General features: G+C 40.6%; 1 protein-coding gene across 4 annotated transcripts in view; it reads left to right on the top strand.

Annotated features, from left to right (window-relative positions):
- Window positions 1–25462, top strand: part of rere (arginine-glutamic acid dipeptide repeats) — a 177258-nt gene that overhangs the window by 125351 nt on the left and 26445 nt on the right. For 3 of the 4 annotated variants that reach the window (XM_023331958.1, XM_023332018.1, XM_023331911.1), the window contains exons 5-10: window positions 168–264; window positions 1690–1794; window positions 10828–10876; window positions 13128–13252; window positions 13957–14056; window positions 15463–15561. In XM_023331958.1, the coding sequence (XP_023187726.1) occupies window positions 168–264; window positions 1690–1794; window positions 10828–10876; window positions 13128–13252; window positions 13957–14056; window positions 15463–15561 (575 nt within the window). Of the gene's footprint in view, window positions 1–167; window positions 265–1689; window positions 1795–7011; window positions 7230–10827; window positions 10877–13127; window positions 13253–13956; window positions 14057–15462; window positions 15562–25462 lie in introns of those variants that run through there. The other variant, XM_023332085.1, reaches the window with a different exon arrangement.

The following is a 25462-nucleotide window of genomic DNA, read 5'->3' as shown; positions in this document are numbered from 1 at the left end:
CGAGGCAGTGAATTTTGGAGCTACCTACATGAAACCTGTGCTAATGACCTGATGAATGAGACGAAAGGGATGGAAGTAGTCGGTGTTTGTTGCTCTTTTGTGGTAAAACGATGGGTTTATTGAAGTTAAACATGCCGTGGAGCTTATTCTTGTCTCCCTTCCTGCAGATTCTGGTCGCGAGCTGGTCATCACAGACCCGGTGGTCAGGAGTCGAGAGCTCTTCATCTCCGACTACGTGGACACATATCATGCTGCTGCTCTCAGGTACAAAACAGTGCAGTGCTTTGTAATCACTGCTCTCTGGATTTGTTTAAACTGTATGAGATGTGTTTAATCTCAGCCGTCTGCCTGACTTTTAAATAACAGATGTGGGATACTCTAAATATATGATCTTAAATGTTGGATAATTTAGCTCCCTTGTTTTGTCTTGTGCCAGTTTTACAGAAACATTTGAGGCACTTTTTAATAGCGCCCTCTGGTGTCCATTAGGTTGACTTGCTTTCCTTCTTTTTGTTAATATACTGTGATTCTTATACATTTGGTAGATTTTCACACACATGTATTATAATCTTGGGAGAAAAACTACTTGCATCAAAAAATAAAAAACACTTTATGAATAGAGCTAAACTACCTTGGCCTCTCCAGTTCACAGTCCTGTAATAAATAGGACTGCAAGGACTGATCATTTTACTTGCAAGAAGTAAAATGATCCTGCTGCTGGTTTGCAACACTGAGCAGGTAAAATCCATGTAATTACCACTTAAGGGGTTATTAAATTCACAAGATGTGTAAAGATAGACACAAAAACTCCTCCTTTTAATGTGCCTCAGCATCAAACTCACAGAGAGACCTGTCTGCTGCTCTGCGGCGCAGCATTGGCCATCTCTCCTTAACATTAGCAGCACCGCATGCAGGCACAGTCAAAAAGAAAAAAACAAACACTCTTTGTCTCCGCCTCTGTCTCTTTACCCCTCCTTTCCTGTACCCGCTCCCCCCCTTTTCCTCTTCAACCAGAACCATGTGTGAGCAGTAAAGCCATGTCTTCCAGAAACCACTGATTTCAGGGAAAATTAGCTGCAACCTCTCCTACACAGAGCTCCCTTTGATTTGACTTATTCTCCAGGCTTTAGATAAACGGGAGGGAATTCCAGCGGGATGCTGTAATGCCGCAGCTCTCCGAAGTCGGCTCGCCTTAGCGCCCTTTAATCTTTTCAGGGAGAGGAAGATGCTGTTTCTGTGCTTGGCAGCAGAGCCCCGCATGCGTGTGATGTCTGTTATTTTGATAGAGTCAGACACCAGGGTGCTGGAAATGGGAAATGGTATCAAGATGTGGTCAGAGCCTCACCCCCTCCTGCTCCTCCTGCTCGTTGTGGAAGGTGGGGGCGGGGGGCGCAGGCAGGTTGAAAACCTCTCTAGATCTCTGTGGCGTCTGTCTCCAACACCTCAGCAGCAGGCATTGAGTTAAAGCAGGAATGTTGAGCTGATGTTTACGTCTTCAGCGCACAGCCTGATGCCTCATCACAAGTCAGCAGTCACTAACTGACAATAGAAACCTGCTGCCTGGATTTTTTTTATTTTCCCCTCAAATAAATAAACACCCAAAAAGCTTTTAATTCCAGATTCCTCTGCTCAGGCTTGTTGTTGTCATGTCATTGTTTGTGTCTTAAGAGTCTGTCTTCTGTCCTGCAGGGGGAAATGCAACATTTCCCATTTCTCTGACATTTTTGCTGCCCGGGAGTTCAAAGCCCGGATCGACTCCTTTTTCTACATCCTGGGATACAACCCAGAGACCAGGTGAGCTGCTGCTGGTGCTGTCTGTTTACCCCGACTGATAAGCTGGAATCGATTCCTCATCCAGTACCTTGAAAAGCCCCTTGAACCATTTCAAATGCTGTCATGTTATAACTCCAAGCTAACTTTCAAGCTCTTTAATAAGATTTTGCTTAACAGATGGACAAAAAGTAGCATGTAAGGTTATGAAATTGTAACTGTGGAGGATTTTGACAAATCTGATCAAAGAAGAAACCCGTTAGTGGAAGAAAATACTATTAAGTCCTGTTTGCAGTGTAGGAGACACGGCATTCGTGGGGAAAAAAGCGTCCTGGTTGGCCAACCTGTAAAAACATGCGACTGTAAACATACACTGCACCTTTTTCTGAACACACTGTTTTCGCAATGACGTATGGTGGTGGCTGCATTATGCTGTGCGGGATGCTTTTTCTTCAGAAGGGACAGAGAAGCTGCTGAGTTTTAGTGAAGATTGATGTAGCTAAATTACACAACGGTCCTGGAAGAAAAACCTCTTAGAGGCCACAAAAGACTTTAGACTGAGGCAGACTTTCACCCTCCGGCGGCTACAATAAAAATAGATCCATAACTGGAACAGAACGCTGTGGATCAAAGCATGTTCTTGTTAGAATGAGCCACTCAAAGCTCAGACCTAAATCCATTTGAAAATGTGTGGCTGAACTGGAAAAGTCGCTCTGTGTCTTTGCTGACTGAGTTTGGGTTATTTTTGCAAAGAGGAATGAACAAGACTTTAAGACTCCAGATGTGCAGAGAGTGCTTTTTTAAACATTTTTTTTTATTTGTAAAACATCTTAAATACCACTTGTGCTTTTCTTTCCACTTTAGATGTATGCATTGCTTTGTGTTGGTATAATTCCAGGCTGAACTTTGTGGTAATGATGTGACAAAATGTGGGAAAAAGTTTAAGAGGTATAAGGACCTTTGTAAGGCACTGGGTAGATTTTACTCTGTCTTAAAAAAAACAACAAATAAATCAGGACAACATCAGCTGAAAGTTTTCCTTCTTAACTGTTTTATGTTTCTTCTTAAAATAAATGTCAAAACAATAAAGAAATGTAAAATAATGAGTTTATTTTTACATTGTCACAAATAATTTTCTCATACAAAATCATTCAATGGTTCTACTTGGCCAACTGAGGTATTTTATACTATTTTGAAGCTAAAATGGTAAAAAAATGAAACTTGAAAGTCTCTATAAGATAATAAGGGAAAGTAAATCAAGAACAATAAGATTTAGTTTAATTAACATAAAAATCGAATTTCAGAAATTAAGTTAAAAAAAAAATTTTAAACATTGAGGTTTTTGCTAAACTACGTCTTTAGTTTTACATTTGTGTAAATAACTTCCTATATGCTAATAGTTGATGGACTTCAGCTAAAATGAAAGCAGAGTTGCTGATGTTTCCAGTATTTATTAAAAAACCAGATTGCGTACTGTTGGACAAATTGTTTGTCTGCTACTAATCCGCCAACACATTCAGGTCATTAAAGGTCATTTTTATTTTACATCCTTCCGCTTTATTCGTCTGTGGTTACATACTCCAACGATACCCTCTGCTCATTACGTTGATAATCTTATCAGTAAACAAAGACTGATCCTCATGCAGTGTAATTATGGGAAATGATCTGGGGAAACCCCCGTGGCTTCTAAATTGTTTTGGCATTGATTAGATTAGTTAAATTATGCACCAGGTTTTAATCACCAATCTTTTTCTTCGGTTTTCAAAGCACATTGTGTTACATTACTGCAAGAAAATACAACAAAAAAGAAAAAAGAAAGAAAAAATGTGCAAATAGATAAAATGCTGATGGATTGTCTTCTTTACTGTTGGGATCTTTGTTTTTTGCATATTCGTTCTCTACATCAGGTTTCGTGCAGTGAAAACACTGATTTTTTTGGATTTTATTTTCTTAAGCGTTTCCTCTTGTTTATCTTCTCTTTTTCGTTAAAGTGGGGCTGTATTTTTTAAGTATAGAAATTAGTTTAACTACTTCCAACATGCTGCTTGCTGGGACTGGAAAAAGGAGCTCATTTGATGTTGAATTCAAGTTCAGTCTCCCAAAATTACTCTGAAAGCTCTTCAGCAATTCATCCAGGATGTCATAAAGCAACCTGGTAAAAATCTGCTTCCACAGGACAGATTCATGGGGAAAAAAAACAACAACAATGGATAAAAGGTCCATCTCGCATTTGCCAAAAAGAAAAAAAAGGGGGAAAAAAACATGTGGATGATTCCCAAGACTTTTTGGAAAATAATCTGTGGTGTGATGAGGAAAAAAAAGAAACCTTTGGTGTAAAATAGAATTTTTTTTTAATGTATCTTCAGAGAGATGACCTAGGGCTGCTTTGGGCCCTGAATGTCCCACTGTAATTGACTTAACCCTGAATTCTGCTTTATAACAAAAAACAAATCTGAAAGAGAATGATTGACCCCTCAGTTTGTGACCTTAAACTCAGGCGCAGTTGGTTTATGCAGCAGGACGATAATCCAAACCACACCAGCAAATCCATCTCTGAAAGCCTTAAAAAACAAAAAGGTTTGGAGTGGTCTAGTCAAAGCCTGGACTTAAACACAATTGAGGTACTGTAGCACGGCATTCAGGGCTCAAAAACCCTCCTGTGTGACTGAATTGAAATGATTTAAGAGTGCGCAAAAAAATCATCCGCAGTAATTATCTTTGTCTGATATTAAGAATTTGTTCGATATGAAACATTTTAGTGAATCATAAAAAGTAATTAGTAGTGGAACAGATACTTTTCCATGGCACAATATTCTTATATTGTTTGGCAACAAGGCCTATGCAGTCTTGTTGCCAAACATGTGGTGTCTAGCTGCAGATCAAATTTACTGAGTGGTTTGAATAGCAGCCCAACCTTTTCAGACATGGGTGGTAAAATCCAGGCTTTTGCTACGTATGCTGCTCTCTTTTTTAAATTTGCAGCTGATGTGTATCAGATGGTGCATGAGGAAAATCTGAGACCATCTGTAAATAAATTGGAAGTTAAACTGGAACTGGACTCTTCAACATGACAATGACCCAAAAGGTACTAGTAAATCCACCGAGAAACTGGCTGAGAATTATGACACGGAAAGTCCTGAGGTGAATCAAAGCCCTAAATCTCAATCTGTTTGAGATGCTGTGGGTGGCTTGAAAAGGGCTGAATATGGAAGAAACTGCTCATATGTCACACAGCTAAAGTTAAGGAGTGAAGCAAACTTTTCTGAGATTGATGTCAGAGATGAGAAGCGTTCCATCTGAAGTATTTGACCTGAAGAACTAACAAGTATACTGTATTTCCACCAAGTGGTATGGAGCAGGTCGCTGCAGAGATAAGATTTAGCATACTTTAAGATAGTACCCCATCTTATTCAGGAGAGCGTCTCCACTTGGATTTTCTCTGGGCAGGAATAGTTAACCCAAACACCTAATGCATTAATTCAGTGGTGCCCAAAGTCGGTCCTCGAGGGCCGGCATCCTGCATGTTTTAGTTCTCTCCCTGGTTTAACGCACCTGGATCCAATGATGGCTCGCTAGAAGGCCTAAGAAGAACACTGACATGCTGAAAAGGTTGTTACTACCACCAGGGAGAGAACTAAAACGTGCAGGATGTTGGCCCTGGAGGACCAACTTTGGGCACCACTGCATTAATTGGTCTCATTTTTCTGTCCTCCAATCAATGGATTATGTTGCGTGACACCTGTAACGCTGTCCTAACTATACTGTACCACGGTACTATGGACCTACAACCAGAGGAGGCCCAGGAATGGTGCTGTATGGGTTGATTGTATTGGCCAATTTTATAACAAAAACTGACAAAATAGTCTGTGCCGTTATGTTAAGTAGAAAGTGTAATTGTCCTAAACTTTTGCCTTTTAATTTAAATCATTTTCTATTTAAATTATTTTCTTTCTCAGAGATAAAATACATTGGACGTTGATATGTGAGCACTTTTTAAGAAAACAATAATTTAATGGGGTATCCAGCATTTTTTATCACCCGATTGTGCATGGTATAATTGTTTATAATTTGTACAATTTGAAGGCAAGGCTGGTGTATTGGTAAAGTCCATTTCAGCAACAGGACTGTTCAAAGTTCTTTACTTGATTTAAAAACATCAAACAAAAACATTACATTGCAGTGGCAAAGTAAAGTGGAAAGACAGATTACAATTAGTGATGTTCATCATCTTTATTATTTGAAGGAAACTCTTAACAAGTGGGTTTTGATCCTAGATTTAAAGATGGTTTCGGCTGTTTTCCAGTGTTTTGGAAGTTTGTTCCACATTATTGCAGACGCTGCTTCTCCATGTTTGGTTCTGGAGATTGAGAGCAGACTTAGAACCAGAATGCCTGAATGGTCTGGAATAATACAAAAACAGTTTTATAATGTGTTTTGGAGCAAATGTTAGTCCATTTGGTGATTTATGAAGTAGCAAAAGTATTTTAAAGTCTATTCTTTGAGCTACAGGTAAATTAGTGTATAGGGACTTTAACCATTTAGCTAGTTTTAGTGAGAACGTGGGCGTTCTGGATGTAGTTGTCCGTTTGGCAAACTTGTGAAGACTATGTTGTGATCAATTCAGCTCACAAGTTTCTCAAAATCCTGTTTGGACATTAACTCTTTAATCCTGGAAATGTTCTTCATGTAAACATTATTTTATTGACTCATGCAACTCATAAAAATGTTGCTAGCACACATATATATATATTACAATTTAGCTGTATTTTGGAACAGTCAGTGTTAAGATGCTCTGGTTAGAGGCTCTATAGTTGTGTGTCCATACAATATCTACCCAGGCAGCAGTGAAGAAGTCGTGTGGCTGTAAAGGAATTCACTTTAGATGATGATGATGATGATGTGTATTTGTGCACAATGGGATGGGAGAACCACTGGCAGCTGTCTGCTGCTGCTGGTGGGGGGAGCATCTTTCATGTTGCACTGAAAGCAGTCCTTGTTATTGCCACCGGGTTGCCTGTGACTGTAAAGACCCCCCTCATCATCATCATCCTTCCTCCCTCCCTCTCCTCTCCTCGTTGGGTATTCAGAGCGCGGTGTCTGCAGCATGATCACGGGCGCAGAGATGAATCCCACATCCCACATGTGGCTCCGTGTGTGTGTGTTTACGTGCTTTGTGTGTGTGTGTGTGAGGTCGCGGCACATGCTCAGTAGAGCCCACGGAGGAGCGAGTGGAGCTCTTGACGCTGTGCGTGCAGGCTGAGGTCACAGCACAAGCTCAGTGAGCACCTCTCCGTGGCAGGCAGGCGAATGCGTGCTTCTCCATTTTGAGCGCCTAGGAATAGGTGTGAGAAGGGGCGGGGGGAGTTCAATCCGGCGAGCGGCGCACACACACCACACCGTGTCACCACCCAGCCTCGGGGCTCCATGTCAGAAATGGACGACCTGTTCAGCCCCCGGAGGTAGGTCTGCGCTCCTCTTCTCCTCTCCGCTCCGCCGGGGTAAGAGCTGCAGCGTCAGGGTCGGCTCGTCATATTTTCTCGGGGCTGTCTGATTTGAGCCGGGATGTGTGCGAGCTGCCCGCATCGCTGTCATTGCGTCGGAGCGGCAGTGTTTGTGTCGGGGAGAAGAAAAGAGTGTCACCGCAGCTTTGCATTCCGTCTGCGCTGCCAGCAGCGGAGAAAATGCACCGCTGCATCTTAAATCCATGTCCAATATCGTCCCGATGAATGCGCGGTGTGTTTTGCAGCGGGGCTTGCCTCGACAAACAAGCCGATAAATGTGCTCCCAGCTGGGTGATTGCAACGGAATGAGACAGGCTCCATTTTGCAGCTCCTGTTTACTACCCGGCTGACATGGCGTTTTAAAGCTCCGCTGAGGAGCAGTCAAAACTCTGCCGACTCTGCTTACCAATACTAATACGTTGAAGTTGGTCTGTCTTAGCTGGACTGCTGCAATTATGTCAGTGTGCCACAAGTCTGGCGCTCTGATTGGCTGAAATTGATGGAGTGGGAGGGGTTTTCCTTGATTACACGCACGCTAAGTTGCCCTGACTGTCACGTTGTTTGGGTTTTATAAATAAGCCTATAATTACTTGACAAGATTGTGTGCTAATGCTGACTTTAAGCTGAACTTGTGAGGAATAAAGGGACAGGTTTAACATTGTTTATTGCATTCGGCAACAGGCTTTTAGGGGATTATTGGGGTGAAACGTACATAAACACCATTAGTTGGTGCAGAAAATTAATTACAACTTTCCCTCCATATATAAAAAATAATATTAATATTAAAAAAAATTATTATTTTTTTTTGATATGGCATATTAACTTACAAAGTACTAGTTGTATTACATTGATCAAACTGCTTATTTTAGTTTAGAGCTGCACCGATCACGTTTCTACTTTTGCTGATTTTCTTTCTGATGTTCTTTTTTTATTTTTTATTTTTTGCCCTGAGCATTGTAATGCATAAAAGAGAAAAATCTGCTTCATTCTGGATAGAGGTATTTGTTTTGAACGCAGCATAAAATTAAGTTTAAACATTATCTCCATTAAACTTCATAGCTTACGTCCCTTACCTTTATATGATTGGCTGAAAAATTGTTGCTTTCAGTGCATCAAAAGGATTAGGAGAGGATTTGTTTTGTATCTGACCTGCTGATCAAATAAATAATTAGGTGCATCTCTATCTTTAAGGAAACTCCTCAGATCTTACTGCTGCAGTCTGCAGCATTAAAGCACGGTTTTCCTCAGACATACTGTTTTTGTCCTGGAGCATACGTCCTCATTTGTCATCCTTACAACTTCCTGCCAAACGTACTGTTGACCTGACCAACTGCACATCGTCAGAAACGCATTTGCACAACTTTGGTTGTCAAGAAATGCAGGCCGTGTTAGTCTAGAGTATGCTTGGTTTATGTTTTTACTCTGCAAACCCCAAACAGATATAATTTAATGCTTGTATATATTGTTCTCTTAAATTTAAGTCCAAGCAAACGGGTTTCACATTTTTCCTCGCATACCGTGTTTTAAAACATTCAGATGGGAATCTGCCAATTTTATCCTTTTTTGGCCCTAGCTGGTTAAATACTGTTAGGAAACTGATTTTCTTCCTATTTATTCAAACCATAAAAATAAATAACTGCCACTATTTTAATTTATAAGTTAATCAACCACCTCCATGCTGTTTTTTTTAAAAGCCAGATAAAGGTCTGGAGCATTTGCTGTGTTGCATAAGTAGGAGTAGTTTTGTAATTTCTTTATTTTCTGATGGATTCAAATTATACCACCTATACAAAAGAAGTTGCAGTTTTCTATTTTATGTGTTATAGTCCCTAAAAAATGACAGAAGTCAAAATGATCAGGTCAGATGTCAGAGAAACACAATAAGTGGGATAGTCCAAGAAAAGCCTGATGACTGCATACAAGAAACAAGTGTAAAAAACTCAATAACACTATTTTTCTTTCAGATTAGTGAGAGTTAAAAAAATATTCTGACTGTAATTTGGAGGGTCATTAATTCACAGAAAACCAAAAAACATCTGTCAACCAGAAAAAAACCCTGCTTAGTGCTTCTCTGATGGTTTTCTGCGTCATTAGCTCTGAATGTTTGAAAATAGAGAGATGCACCAATCAGGCTTTTCATCCTGATACATATTTTTGGTTTTCTTTTAGTGGGGTTTAGCAGATTCTGATGCTGACCAATTTAGACGTTTCTGTTCTTTTTCTAAGGTCAGTACAGTTAACAGCTTTGAATCTTACAAAACGTGAACAGATTAGCCCAATTTGTGCATCAAAGCATATGCGCTTATCCTTTATCGAAGTTTCACTAAAAATTAAAATACTTCCTGTAGGTTGGTGTGTTTTATTGAGGAAAAAAAGGAGGAGGTAAAAGAGTTATTTTGACTTAATCGATTTAATAAATAGGAAAATAAAATTATTTGTTTGAGACCAATTGATCAGCGATTAGAGGCGACCACGGTTAACGATCTCATATCGAATAATTGGTGCACTTAAGGTAGTTTTATCTGCAATGTTCATCCTTCTTTTTTTTAAATGCTTATTTCATTGCATTACATTTGTTTTTTCATAACTGCTGCTAATGTTGTAAAATTAAACGGATCATTTCAACATTCTCTGGAGCGGCGGACTGTTAAGGCGAGGGTCTCTCACTGCAGCTGAACGTATTTGTGCTTTTATTTTTTGTGCTGCGCTTGTATCCACGTCTGTGCCAGCACTCCTGTCAGCCATAGCTCACATTACACCTTTAATCACCCGGTCCTGACACAGAAACTGTGTAGGAGGAGACGTGTCGGAAAGGGGGAAAGCGAGCCTGAGTACCACAGGGTTTTGTGTGGATGCGGGGATCGTAAAGAGAACCAGAGGGTTTCGGCCTCTTGAGTTTCCTCCAGGTCCGGGTGATGGAGTGCAAGCTTCTCCGGGTGCAAATCACGCTGACAGATTCTGGGCCGCCTCGCATTCGCTTGTATGAAAATCAGAGCCGTTGCCTTGGCAACAGGGGGGGAAAGGCTTTTCAAAAGGAACATCTTGTCATTTTCTTTAATCCACTGCAGCTGGAGAATCCGAACACTATTATTAAACAGCAGTTTCTATGGCTACCAGCGTTTGCACCGGCAGCCGCTTCCAGAGGCTCCTCGCTCTGCACATCCACAGCCAGCTACTCCACATCCTCCCCTCCTCCTTCTGCTTTTTTTTTTTATTGCTGCATCCATAATACGAGGCCTGCACATTTTCTCTGAGCAGCAGAGTCGAGAATATTCTCCTGAAATCTGTGTTTGCTCCTCAGAATAAAACACGGTGTACTTGTTGCACTTTTGGCACACTTTTCTTTATCTTCTTTGTTGCAAGTTTCCTCCTTGTCATTAATTCATATTACCACTTTTTATCCTCCCCTTTAGCTTTAGGTATTTATAGTTTCTACCTCCTTTTTGTCTTTTTGTTGGGTTGTGCCAGCCTTAGTTAATTAGCTAAACATTTTACATGACATAAATGTCAGTGGATAAATATTTAGCTGCGATCTCCTCCGCTTGTCTCTTCCCAGGCGACTGAACAGCACACAGGGGGAAATCCGAGTGGGACCGAGTCACCAGGTAAGTCATTGCACAACACACATCAGCATGGAAATGAGATGCTGCCGCTCACTGCACAGTTATCACGCTGAGAGGAGGCCACTCTTATCATTCATGTGGAAAATTCAGATCCAAACTGAATGTGACGCATGTGTGATTGTTTGGTTTTTTTACCTTTTCGGAGGATGTGTAACAAACTGGCAACATTTACTAGTTAAGAGCAAAACAGCTCTGTCCTCTCTGAATAACTGTTCTTCTCAGCCTGGAAAGGTTTGGAGTTTGATCTCAAAAATATTGATAAATTTTACTTTATTCTCTATTTTTCTGCCTACAGTTTGTCCTTCCTTTTGTCTTTCCTTTTTTCTGTCCTTTCTCCCCTCCTCTCTGTTTTAAGTTCTTTCTTGCATCCTTTCTTCTGTCCTTCTTTTCTTCCTCATGTCCCTCGTAGTCTTTATTCTGTCTTCTCTTCCTTTTTTCATGTGCTCTTACTACTTTTTCTCTTTCTCTCCTTCCTTTTTTGTGTCCTGCTTTAATTCTTTCTGTTCTTTCTTGTTAGCTCTTGCTCTTCCTTTCATTTTTCTTTATTTCTTTCCTTCTTTGAGTCCTTCCTTTTTTCTTTGCATGTGTCCTATGTCCTTTCCTCCTCGTGTCCTACATGTCTTCTCTCCTTCTCTTTGATGTCCCTTCCTTTCCTGTTTCCTTCCTTATTTCTTTCCTTATCATTTAATCCCTCCTCCCTTTCTTCCAAGGCAACTTTATTTTTTTAGATTATGAAATGAAAGTAAAGGCCTGAGTACTCTGGAAAGTGGAGTCTGAATTTATCCATGAGACCCTAATTTTATAAATGTAAGGCTCCCATAATAATTATTGTATAATTTTTAGGTAATGGGTGGAAAAAATTCATTTTTTTCCTGACCATAGTATTTTTCTAATTTAGTTTTATTAATTAAATGCACAACTATCTCATAGTGCTGTGAGACCTTCTTTACTTCAGCTCTTTCAGCATTTGTAAACATCACACAGTAAAACATTTAATTCTTGCTTGGGCTAGTTATGAGTATCAAGGTATAGCAAACTCTCCGTTGTATTGTTGCTATGATTTAAAGTCCTTTTAATTTGTTGCTGGAGATTTTCTGGCCCTATGGAGCATTTCGGTGTAACCCCCACCTGTTGCTGCTCACTTCAAGTCAGCTGCCTGAAAACAGATTGGCACACCTTTCCCCCACTTAAGTATTGGTGCCAAAGCTCAAACAGCATCTCCCATTTCTGTTGTTAAGCTAATGTTATTTTAAGACGGGCATGTCTGTTTCTCCATCCAGGAGTAAACGGACCTGCCAGTTAATAGCAGTATGATATGCTTTTGTTGTTCTATAAAACTCAGAACAGCAAAAGGTTATAATATTCTGTCTAACTATCATTGGGGAAATTACCACTATTCTAAACTTTTGCTGAAGTTGATCAAAATCATCATAATAAATGAGCACCATTGGTAACATCATTATAACTGCAATGATCAAAATACAATTTTAGTAACAAAAAGAGTAGTTTCTGGTCTTTCAAGTATAAACAGTATGACAATGTTAAATAATTTTTTATTGATTCCATGATTGACATGAGAATGGATGTTTCTTTTACTCAAACCATTTGTTGCCAAATGTTTACCAATAAGAATATTAGAGCATGTTGATCAGTATTGCTAGGAACTGTTGCTGTGTAGTTGTAATTTAGTTTTACTTATATACCCACATATATGCAAGTCAATGTAAGTTCAATTACAGAAGCATTGTAAAAAGGATTATTCTGCAGATTGATTTCCAAACTCCTCGTTCATTAATTAGTTCCTGATTAAAACGCTGTAGACAGGAACTAAAAATTAATTTCACCTTGTTTCCATAGTTTCAAAAAGCATTTGGTGCTTCGATGAAGCCAGTGTTTTCATGTAAAAAAAAAAATTGTTAAATATCCCGTTTGAAATAGCAAGTTTTTAACACCACTACCTCATTTGGAGGATTTATGCAAACTCACATCTTTGTTTTAACAGCAGAAGTTCAGAGTTGTTGTGTTTCGGTAATGACTTTCTCTGTTGTGATGTTGAATCGTTGTGACTCTAACTCGTCCCCACTGCCACCACTCAGGCTCAAAGTGAAAAGTTGATGACAAGGGGTTGTAAGCTGATATTTCTTTTCTTTTTTTTTTTTTCTTTTCCAAGCCTGTGTGTGCTATTTGTAGTGTGATACCATCTGTCTCTCTCCTTCTCTGTGGACCTAATTAGGCCAAGCTCCCAGAGCTGCAGCCTTTCCCCTCCCCTGGTGGCCAGGCCGTGACCGAGAATGAGGAGCTGGTCTGGATGCCAGGGGTCAACGACTGTGACCTTCTTATGTACCTCAGAGCTGCAAGGTGAGCGCCCCGAAACAGAAATCCATTCTAATGCACAAGTCTGGAGCATCTAAGCTTCTAGGTCTAGCTCACTAAAGACATCCGCTGCGGGGTTTTAAGATGGATTAAAAGTGTCATTCCACGTCATCCTGCCATTGCAAAGCTGACATCTGAGAGCATTTGCATAATTTTATGTTAAAACATGTCTGCCTGACCTAAATATCCGTGAAAGTACAACATCTGTGATTTGTTATAGTTCATAATTGACATTGTAATGCCACTTATTGATGTTGGAGTTCATTAGTACGTCATCATGGGGGTGATGTAGCTTCACATGTTTCTGGTGTTGAACTGCAGTATATCCAGTTTGCCACCATCAAGACAAAGCTGTAAAGATGTCTCTTAATACTTAAATTTTTTTATTCGGTTCATCAAGTCTTCACAACACTAGGGAAGCATTCACTAACAGTATTTCAGTCATGAGGATTGCGGTTAACAGGCATTTATGACACTTCTTTCTCATCTTCATGATTTAACCTCCACTCTTCCTAAACTTCAGCATCTATATCAAATAATGTCATCGAAGGCAGAAAGATTATTATGTACCAACATTACCTGTAATGTCATGTTAAAGAATTATAATTTTTTTTTACTCAACCTAATTTTTTTTATATTATTTTTTGCTATTTTAATGTTAAAACTATGTGTTATTTGTTTGTCTGCAGGAGCATGGCTGCCTTTGCAGGGATGTGTGACGGAGGATCGACAGAAGATGGCTGTCTAGCCGCCTCTCGAGACGACACTACCTTAAACGCACTTAACACTGTAAGTCGTCATGCAGCGGCAACTAAATGGTTGCACAATAAAAATCCCTTAGTTGCTGAAAGTGTTTTTGCAGTTTTAGCTACAGTTTTATCTGTGCAGTGAAGAGGCCTCTGAGACAGCGGACACGCTCCCCGTTTCCCTGCCTGTGAACCCAACCTCAGAACCTAACAATATATTGCGCATAATGAGAGATTTGTCCATCACATTGACAATGAATGCAGGGGAATCAAGCACAACAAAGAGATTAGAATCATCATAAACAGGGGATTTATATGCCGACTCTATAAACTAGAAAATTAGCATAGCGAACGGGTCATTGTCTCTTGACCTTCTGCTGTATTTGCAATTCCAATGAGTAATGCTTGTTTGTTCTCAGAGGGAGAGCTCCGGCGCTGCCTGTTTCACCCAATTGAATGTGACAGAGTGCTTAAAGCTCCACAGCTATCGCCTCTTTTCACTGTTGCTCCTCATCCCCAGACTGGTTTTCAGGTCTTGGCAGGCATTTCCTCTGATGCTGGAGGATTTGTACTGACAAGTCCAGTCACACCTAGATGTGGAATATTTTTTTTCTTCTTATCTTGCATATCAAGTTCGCATGTGATTTGGTTACAGCTCAAAAATCCATCTGCAGGTTTCCTGGAACCTTGACACATTTTAGAGCCCTGCAATTACCATCTATTAGCTGGGTTTCCGTGACTAACAAAGTAGCGAATGCTTGTGAAGTGAAGAAACATGATACACACTTTTTAATTTTTTTTTTTTTTTTAAATAAAACTGAAAAGTATTGCATACATTTGTAATCGGTTCTCCTTCACCCTGACACTTCTGAAATCCAGTGCAAATGATGTACTCAGGAGAACAGCTGTTAGGCTCATGGTAACTCTGGAGGAGCTGCAGAGATCCACAGCTCACTATAGGAAGACAACCTTCAAGTCCTGTTTGCATTTTGCCACAAGCCACAAGGAGATGCAAAGGGTGCTTTGATCAAATTAAACCAGAATTGAACTTTTTGTTCTAAGTCCAAAACGGCGTATTTTGTGCTAACATAGCCTAGTCAAAGTCTAGGCGCAAAACCAGTCGAGAGGGACTACTTAACTTTAAAATGTTTGCAGAAAGTCTCCATCCAAAACTTTTAATGAAGACTTTCTGACCTGTTATGTGAAGAAGAAAGGGCAAAAATGTCCATCTGGTTCTACAAAGTTTTCTACAACTCAAAGAGGCTAATCGTTTTCAGATTTAGTAAAAAGACATCAATGCACCCTTTTGCTTCCACTTCAATTATGCACTATTTGAAACATTAATTGTAGTGTGACAACGTATAAAAATATTTTTCTTTATTTTTGTGTATTTTGTTGCCTTGTTGATATAACTGTATGCTTTTTGTTTTTTGTGGTGGTTGCTTTCAGCTTCACGAGAGCAGCTACGATGCAGGCAAGGCTCTGCAGCGTCTGGTGAAGAAGCCGGTACCTAAACTGATAGAGAAGTGCTGGTCTGAGGATGAAGTGGTAAGAGAAGCTGTTTTTGTATTTAAAAAAGAATGCAGATCCATCAAATGCCACTGTTTTCTTTATCTATCCACTAATAGTATCTTCAGGTCACTGCAGTGTTTGTCTTTAGAGGGAGCTGTTGAGAGGTAACGGAGCTCTTGGCCCGGCCTCACGCGGCTTCATAAAAACGCTCTTTAGTTTTCCAGCCCCTCCGCTGCTTAAGAGCAGCTGCGTCCTGTTTATCACCCACAAAATAAATCTTTTTGCACGGAAGTCTGGAAAGGGAAAAGATTGGGGGCTGGTAATGTTAGCCTCCATTTGTATTTAGAAGTGAGTTTCACCGCAGCTGCCGGAGGGCTGGAATCAGAAAATGGCTGATCAAACACCACTTCATGGGTGGGAAGGGGGGAAATGAAAGCTCTGAATTACAGCATGTCAAACCGAATGAGCACTGCGGCTATGGCTTTCATGCGTTTTGACACACTGGGCTGCGTGTTTGTATACCCACTGCTTTTTAAAGATAACACCGCTGCCTGATCTGACTGTAGATCTCAGACGGCTCAGTCTCTAAGTTTATTCTTCTTTTAAGCAGTTCGTTCATTTTCCATTTTGGTGTGTTTTTGTTGAATTCAGATGTTTTCTTGTTGCATTTTTGTTCTCCCTCGCGTGCTCACAAATACTGGTAATGAGCACATACGTCTCAATCACACATGACTGGAACATTTTGGTAAAGCAGGAGCTCTTTGTTGGACCATAATCAGATTATGGTCCAACAACATTAAATCACCTCTGCTGTTCTTGTGTGTTACTTATGAGTAACACCTGACACCTGGCTTTAAAAGCTGATGAAGGTGATCTGAGCAAGATGTCTTGGCCTCTAGTCAACATGGGAAAGACAGGGGGACAAGCCGTTCACTTATGGCAGATATGTCTATATTTATCACATGAGAAGAGAAAAAACAGCAGTTTAAAAAGTCTTATCCGTCCTGCCGTCACATGTATAGACTGGTGTAACAGCGTTGCGCAGACCAATCAGTCGACTGATTGGTTGGCCCTGATTTCTTTAATTTTGTGTGATCGGTCGATGCAGTCTTATCCACAGATCTTATCTACCTACTGCAAAGGTCTGAAGATCAGCCACTGTCCTGTTTTGCTCTTCCGTGACATAGGGCTGACTGACAGATCAAGTTTAAGTTTCTCATTTATATTTGAGAGCACTAGATTGCGCAGGTAAAATATGTTTGCATTATTATGGTTTTATTCAATGTTTCTTTTTAAATAAATTAAGATTGGAACATTGAAGGTGTATCGTGACCTCATGACACCTGAAGGGATCAGCTGTAAAAAAAAAAATAAAAGAAAAGAAAAAGAATCGCGGGTCGGTCTTTTTAAAGATCAGTGATCCACCAGAAAACTGCAATCAGTGCATCCCTAGGATGGAGTTTTCAATTTACCCCTAAGATGTTTACCAAAATCTTAGGCTTTAGTCAGGTACGACTAAGATTGCACTTTCTGAGTTTAGCATTTATAAAAAAGGGTCAGTATGTCACATTTAAAGTGCGGTGAAAACCTGTAGCTCCTTGGAGTACTGCTTGGCATCATTACCTCCTTTTGCACATCTTAACTGGAGATTCTTATAATAATCATGGTGCTGTAATAATCTTTACAAAGTTGCCTGTAAGAAAAAAAAAATTCCTGATCCGATTTAAAATGCAGTGAACTTTTTTTTTCCACTTTCTGTTAATTATTCAGTGGAAGTAAGCCAGGAAACATTTCCCCCCCCCTACTAAAAGATCAAACAGAGACGCATTGGAATAATAACGCTCCATTTCTGTGTGGATACACGCTGAATCACGCATGTTGAGACTCGTCTATTAATTCCTGTTTACGTATTCGTGTGTCTGCTCTGTTACGTAAGGGTAGCCGAGGAGTCGTCAGTGTGTCCAGAGTATTTTGGTTCCCGTTCAGAGCCCGAGTGTGTTTGCGTCTGTTTCTGGAGGCACTCAGCCTGCTGTTGGCGCTCCACCTGCCTGCGGACGCAGTATCTCGACACCGACCCGTCGAGGACGAGGCTCGCAGCGATCTGATCACCACTTGACCCTTTTCAGCACCGCAGCCTTGAAGGACAGGTGTAAATGTAGCCCCAACCTTGACGCACCGACAGAAGCCAAGTCCTGCTGCTCTTCATTTATTTATCAAGCCTCGCTCTGCCTCTCCTCTGCTCCTTTCCCCCCTCCTCTCTGTCCTCCAGGACTGGCGTAATTATTTCTGCCTGTGCTTTTTCACCCCATCAGATGGTTTCAGATGTGAATAAAAGTGACAGCGGGGCCACTGAAATGACAGAATCAGCCTGTCTGCAGGGCCACTTGTCACCCTCCCTTCTTACGTCTTTTCCTTCTCCTAACCTACGTCTGCGAGCTTCCCTTTCCTGCAGTGTAGCGTTTCAACCTGATCTAAACTCTGAATTCACCGTTAATGTATTTAATCTCACCGCACAAATAAAAATAGCTCATTTAAAAGTCCTTTTCAGACTGCTCCGCAGAGACAAACACCACTAGGAGGCACTTTATTGGTATCCTGGTTGGGAAGGAAACATTTTAGACAGTCATCCCCTCAGCAGTTTGTTACTCTGATGTTATTGGAGCACCTTTTGATGAGCCGGAAACTCGTCACGTTGCCTTCTCACGGGTTCAGCGACGACTTGTAGATTACACCAGACAAAACTCTCATGCATTATAAAATAGGTAACATATAAAACTATGAATAATTCATCAGAAACATCAAGTGTGTAGCCTAACCCTCCTTGTTGCGTTTCCGCAGTGGGCTGTTAAAGTCAGAGTGTCGTTTTATTTAGCCACAGTGAAAGAGCAGACAATGTAATCTGTTGTTGTGGTTGGATGGAAGCTGCTTCTGATGGTCAGACATGAAGCCAGTCGTCTGTTTTTAAGACGTTACCTCAGACCTCATCCTATTTATTATAGCCTGGGTTCATCTGCAGAACCCAACAAGTCCAACCCAGGAGCAGAGAGCACATTAAATAAAAGACAAACAGGTTGTCTCTGGTTATATGTTGCTATTACATCCTTGCAGCAATGTTGCAAAAAGGAAATGATGTTTTACCTCCAAACAAAGTTCTATCTGCTCATCTGTGCTCAGTATGCATGAAACCACAGCTGGTTACCATGTCACTCTGCACAACTTCTGATTTTGTTTTTAGTCTTTAAAAGGAAAAGAACTGTAATGAAATCCATTTCAGTTCCAGTTTATAGCTAGCCTCAACCCATATTAGAGTGTAAGCATCACATAAAGTGGAAAATCCAGTTCTGCTGACATTTATTTTGATTAATGAAAACTTTAATCCTTAACAAATATCACTTTGAAAGGGATATATATAACAGATTTTTCTCTAAAATTATGCATAGAGATGTGACCAGTGTGAGAGTTCTTTGTTTTGCCATAGACACCCTACTTTTTTAATTGGTATAAAACATAAAAGGTTTTCACACCTTTTTTTTTTTTTACATTTACAGAATCAATAATAGCCATGCCCTCCATATGTCTCGTCTTTTAGTGAGAATAAGAACAACTGTTGAAAGAAGAACCATGAAAGTATCATTTAAGGTTTCCTAGAACCAGCTGCTCTGGTCCAGATGAGACCAAATGAAACTTTTTGACCTATATGCAAAGCAGGGAATGTGTTACAAAAAACTAACAATGCATTCATGCCTGAACACAGCTTCCTCATATTTAATGATGGTGGTAACTGCATCGTGCTCTGGAAAGGTTTGTGTAGAAACTATGTTAAAGAACTGTTTTGTACTAAACTGGTTAAAAACGCATCCCAAAACACTTGCAGCTGTAATTCTAGCTGAACAGAGTTCTGCAAGTCGATTCAGGGAAGCTGAATACAAATGATTTGTCTTTATATTATTTTTTCAAAACATTAATCCCACTCTCTCTCCTTTGTCCTTAAATCCCACTAAAGCACGTTGAAAGTTGTGATCAAAACTTGACACTAACACTGTCTGCAAGACACAAAGTATTTTCAAACCTAGTCTTTTTGCTCCTGGAAACCAACACAAGGCTCATCACCTGTGGCAGCCGTCTCTAGCACTTGTTACCAAGTGGTGCTAACCTTGCATCGGCCAACAGGAGGTGCCATACAAACAATCAGAAGCAAGCGGCAGCAGCCGCAGTCTCGCTGTGTGCCACCGCGTCGGAGACACAAGCTGATCTATGACTGCTGCAGGGCAGGAGGTCTATTTCTCAGCCAGCTGCACTGTGCCGCGGCTTATCTCCGGCTGTGTCCGTGGTTGATGGATGACTGCACTGAGGTGCAGAGGTGGAGGGAGGAGGGTGGGTATTAAAAAGGAAAAAAAAAAACAGAGAGGATGGACCAGCAGCCCCCCAGTGGTAGAAAACGAGCATTCACACAGCAGCAAAAACACACAGCAAAAAACCTGTCTGGCATCTCTGTTCAGATCAGTGTATTCTATTGCATTCACAGTACAGTGCCAGCAAAGTTTTTTTGGGTGTTTTGTAACTAAGTAGCGGGCAGGATGGGTGTGTACTGGAATTTCCTGTCACCTTTTGTGTCAGTACATGCTAGAGAAAAGCAGAGGTTGTTACTTCACTTTCCAAAGGTCGTGTTGTGAGGGCTGCCACATTTGTAATGGGGTAAATATAAACCGTTTACACTTGGTCTGCTGGACGAACCTTGGGTCTACAGAGAGCCATCTTTCTTTTAGACTCGTACTAAAAGGCCATTCCTCCCTAAACATCTGCACAGCTTTTTAAAGATCTAAACATAGATCTTTTTGTGTGTCTCTGCAAAGAGGATGTGGCTAGTAAAGTGTCTGTCAGTGTGGTTATTCCTGTTCAAGTGTGTTGTGATTTCCTCCCTTTTACAACGTGGCTAATCTTACTACAAGCTTGACTCTTGATGGAAGAAAGTGTTTTTTTTTTCTCTTTATTTTTGGCTCTTTTACTGAGTGTCAGCCTTTTGGGTTTGCACACAGCAGGCTCGGTAAAGGTCATCTTTTAACAACAAGTCAAGTATAATGACTCCATATTGAGTGAATGTAGCTTTGTTTTTCGTCCGACGGCCCTGCGTCACTGTTTTCGGGGAATGACATTTAGTGGGAATTATGTTCCATGTGTGAGCCTGCCCTCTGTTTGTCGTCATCACGATACCATCTGTGTGCCTGTGTCTACATTATCTTAACCAGTTTTACAACTCCAAACAATCGGCCTTCGAGCAGGACATACGCTTACACAATGGGCCATTGAAATATTCCCCCTTTTTTTTCTGCTTTTCGTCCTCCTTTCATACGTCTCCTCTCAGGCCTCACAATGGTGCACTGTTCGGCTCTGAGGGGAAACTCGGGGAGGGTAAAAAGCGCCAGCTCTCTGGAACACGCTCAGAGAGAGAAGCCTGTTGTTTCTGCACAGCGGATGGCCATTTGGTAGCACTTCCACCCAGCTAAAACCCCCTCGCCTCCCACCCTCGTTTCTCCGTCTCTCGGAGCCCCTCCTCTGCCTTTGTTCCCTAGCAACCAAGGGCTGGAGCAGTCGGAGCAGGGGCAGAACGATTCAGGGAGCAGATTGGCGGATGATTTATTAGCTGGGCTGGAGAGCAGTGAGCCTAGGCAGCTGAAATGGAGCCTTAAACTGGAGCTGACATGTAGAGAGGAGGGAGGGAGCCAGCAAGAAAAAGAAAACTGAAGGGAGGCGGGAGGGGGGAGCACGCATGAAGCCCAGCTATTAAGATATGATTGGTTCAACTGGGTAAAAAGTACAGTTATGGGACATAATTAAGATGACCTGATTAGGTCAGACTACATGAGCAGGTCTAATTGATTTTCAGTATAAAAGCTTCACTGGCTCGTGTAAAGATGTATTGAAAGAGACATGGAAATGTCTAATCCTTGCACAAAAAAAAAAAAATCTAATAATATTTTAAGGTTTTGTGTGTCGTCTCCACTCATGACCTGAATGTTTTGCTTAACACCAAATCGGATTACCTAGAATGAAACGATGTGTTTTTAGCAATATCTTTTAACAATTTTACAATACACACTTTTTATTTTTGCAAATCAAGTTAAGGTTTCACATACCACAACTGTTTTTCCAAGGCTTTGTAATATTTGTAGAATAGTCCGGTGCAGCGTGGGCGGTTCTAGACAGGCAAAACAGGGGCCAGGACCCCTGTAGAATTGGTCCCGTTACCTGTACTGAAGAAATAAAGCTAAATCAAGTTCTTATGGTCTCTTATGGGACATAAATTGTAACTATTTGGTCCCTTGGAACAGTTAATTTTTTACAGCCACAGTTTTACTGTGATGCACTTTTTGCTTCTGCCATTTTAAGATAAAGTCACCGTTTTTGTTGGCTAGATCAGGTATTTATAACCTGCAGTTCTGGAGACAGAAGTAGCTCTTAGACTTAATATATTAAACAATGAACTATTACCCTGGTTTTGTTTCATTTGGGAAATTTGGTGTAAAACTGCCACTGTAGTTACAGTTTAATTAGTCCAAATATTGCATTTTTCATTCTTGTCTGATTTTAAGGCCCAAATGTCAGAAACGCATTAGAACCACTTGTTTTTTGTTGGGTTTTTTAAGTGTTTTTAGTGTCGACAAATGCAGTTCATATTTTTTCAAAGCAAACTAAATGTTGGCATAAAAATGATCAAATGCAGTCTTGGCTTATTAAAAATATATCTCAAACAGCTCTTTCCATTTGGGCTTGTCAGGAGCTTGTTAAAGTCACCTGGTTTGTAACTGGTGGTTTAGTAGTCAAGGTACTATCACTGGTTTAGATTTTTAGCTACAGATGATAATTTGCAATCTAGGCTCATTAAAGAAATAAAGTGACCCCTTATTTTATCATTGATGGAAGGCTATAAATTAGATGTGAAATTTAATATTTCTAACTAAAACCAGTCAGTGTATCCTCAGGGCTTGAACAGTCTGACGTATTTTACATTGTGAAGAAGAGATGATGAATTGCAACCTAGACTAAATAAAAGTAGAAGCCTTTAATTTAAGTACTGAAAGGAAATGACAAAATAGATACCAATAGGGTGGTTAGTGACTAACATTTAGTAATGTGTAGTGTTCTTAGTATGTAATTTAGCAGCAACAGAAGGCCTATAAGCAATAGCCTCACACTGTTTGATCACTGTAAGTATTCTACATTTTGATATACAGATAGTTACTATCTAGATGGATTTTTAAGGTATGTGAAATGGCATCATATTTTATCACCAGTAGAAAGCTACTAAGCAGATGCTAACGTTAGCGTCGGTAGTGGCTAGCTCCTAGCTCTTAGCAAGTTGTAGTTTATGTGTTTGTGTTGACATCAGGTGTGTCCAAATTCAGAGCCTTCACCATTTGAGGAACTCGGCAGCTGATCAGCATCAATCTTAAAACCGCTGCATAGTTGTGACATAATTGACTTTAAAACGCCCTAATAGGATCAAAGGTTTCCTATGCTCATTAAAAAACTATGAATTTAACCCTTTAGTTTACTATGAATAATAAGCAATGAATCAAATGCTAACATATTCATCATTGGCGGCTAACACCTAACCAGTCACAGTTTTCCAGTGTTTGTTAATTTTCATGTAGAAATGATTAAGTGCAGTCAAGGCCTATTAGGAAACAGAAATAGTTTGTTAGCTTTGGGAAGCTAAAAACAGATGCTAACTTTGGTGTCGCTAGTGGCTAACGGTTAGCTTGTTGAGGTTTTCCTGACGTACTTGCAGTCGATTGGTTCATCCCGTTTCTTTTTAACTTGTGTTTAGTGTTTTCAGTCAACCTGATTGTTTTTTGTTGTTGTTGTTATTGAATTCAATAGGTCTGGCTATTAGCAGATAGGGGAAATGTAAGAACTACTTTCTATCTTAAATATAGATAAAACTTTGCAAGGTGGTGTGTTCAGAAAATGCTGTGGCATTTTAATCTTAATTATAAAGCAAATGTTTAAATATTTTAGGCTTTATTATCACAAATTCTTTAATATTGATCCTCTTGATCTCTCTTTGTTGTGACTGGGTGGAGTTAGTGACGATCCAAATGGTAATATGCACTTTGACCTCTTAAATGGCTGGAGACGCTTTGTTATGGATTGCTCCATCTACTGGCTGATCAACTCCTCTGTCATCAGGGTGATGAATGGAAATTACCTGATGTCCCAAGAGGCTGATGCGACAGGCCTTTTTTGTTTTAGATGTCAGCAGAACACGTGTTGCTTCTAATCAGTCCTTTTAGCTTTTGATTGTTTAGACTGGCGCAGTTTTTGTTGAGTAGTAATTTAGTTGCACCCTAACACTGAGAGCGCGTTTGGGCTAATATCTGACTTCAAATGCAAGAGTTTTGCACCTCCTGGTTACACTGAGCTCTTCTCCTGTGCATGTCTGTATTTTCACCCCCCTGGGAAACGGTTGTGTTTTGCAGCTGGCTGTTTTTACTTCAGTAAATTTGGCCTTTGTTCCACACCAAAGCTGGATATGTAAACAATCTGCGGTTACATAACTCACTGTGCTGGAAAGTGAACTTCATTAGAGGCTCCGTGTCTGGTTTTACTTCCCACTCATTTTCCCCTCCATCATGTCCAGAAGCTTTTTCCTCCCAAATTGTGTCAGCCTTGCCTGCTTTTCCTCCCCACTCAGGCTCGCAGCTAGTTTTACCTCCGTGTATGCTCACCCTAAGCTGTAAATCCATTTAAAGGAGCGGCGTAGGTTCCTGTTAAAGAGGCAGTTTTATTGATTTGTTGTTAGCAGACAGTTGTCTGTGTTTTCTCTGGTGGGTAAAGATCATGCGCCTGCTGATTTAGATGGGGCAGAAACGAGCTGAAATGAGCGCTGCGCCCACCCAGAGTCCACTTCAGGTTTTCCAGCCTGCCGCAAACCAGCGGCTCTCTTGCAGAAAGATCACATGTAAAGCCTTCCCCTTTGTAGTGGAGGAGCACAGAGTGACAAGCTATTTCTTTCTTGTTAAGAAAAAGAATCGCCGTGCTGTCGGAGACCTTGTGGATTTGTCCCCTGATTTATTTGTTTTCCCCTTCTTTTACCTGCGGCTGGACGCGGAGGTTCGTGTGGCGCTCCCTGTGGACTTTTCCCCGCTTTTTGCCGGAGTTACTTGGTTGGAAACGGTTGGCTGAGATCACTGAAGAACGGGGCTTGCCTCTGGAGCAAGAAAGTAAATCTGTCGGTCGTCTGCTTCGCTGGTTGTGAATGTTTTTCGGCCACCGTTTTTTTTATGGCTCGCAGTCTGTGGCTCTTAAAGGAGAACGAATGCGTTTTAGGTAGTTTGGATTTCTGGTTGTGCTTCTGCTCTCGGTGAAGTGAGGCGGCATGTTCACGTTTGCTTTTTTTTTTTTTTTTTTTTTTTCCTTCTTCATTATTTCAGATTAGAGCCGATGTCATGAAGTGGCAACCGCTGTGTTGGTAACTTGATTTCTTCTGACTCCGACCGGATTGTTTGTGTTGATTCTAAAATTAGTGACGTTTTCTTGATTTGTCAACTCCCAAGTTCAGGTTTTGACATTGAACTTTCCCTTTTGAGATTAACAGCCACGCACGTTGTGAATGTTTCTATATCCAGCAGTGTTTGGATAACTGTGTTTTCACAGCACATGAAACGACTTGGTTAATCTCAGAGTCTCTCCCTGCCTTGCCAGTCATTTCCTCTCTCGTTTTTTGCCCTGACATGGCTGTGTTTGCTCCGGAGTTTAAACGGAGCGACGGAGGTTTCTCAAACACACATCAAACCTCTGCGACCACAGACTAGAGAAACGAAAAACCTTCTCTTTTTTTTCTTCCTTGTTGTTGTGGTACTCAGCAGTAACTTCTTGCAGCCGCAGTTTAGCTGACTTCACATATACTAACTTGTCTTTTTTCTCTCTCTCTCTC

Source organism: Xiphophorus maculatus, chromosome 1 (assembly GCF_002775205.1).
Source record: "Xiphophorus maculatus strain JP 163 A chromosome 1, X_maculatus-5.0-male, whole genome shotgun sequence".
Classification (NCBI taxonomy): domain Eukaryota; kingdom Metazoa; phylum Chordata; class Actinopteri; order Cyprinodontiformes; family Poeciliidae; genus Xiphophorus; species Xiphophorus maculatus.
The sequence above is the reverse complement of the archived record's forward strand: the minus strand, read 5'-3'. Positions and strand labels throughout refer to the sequence as shown.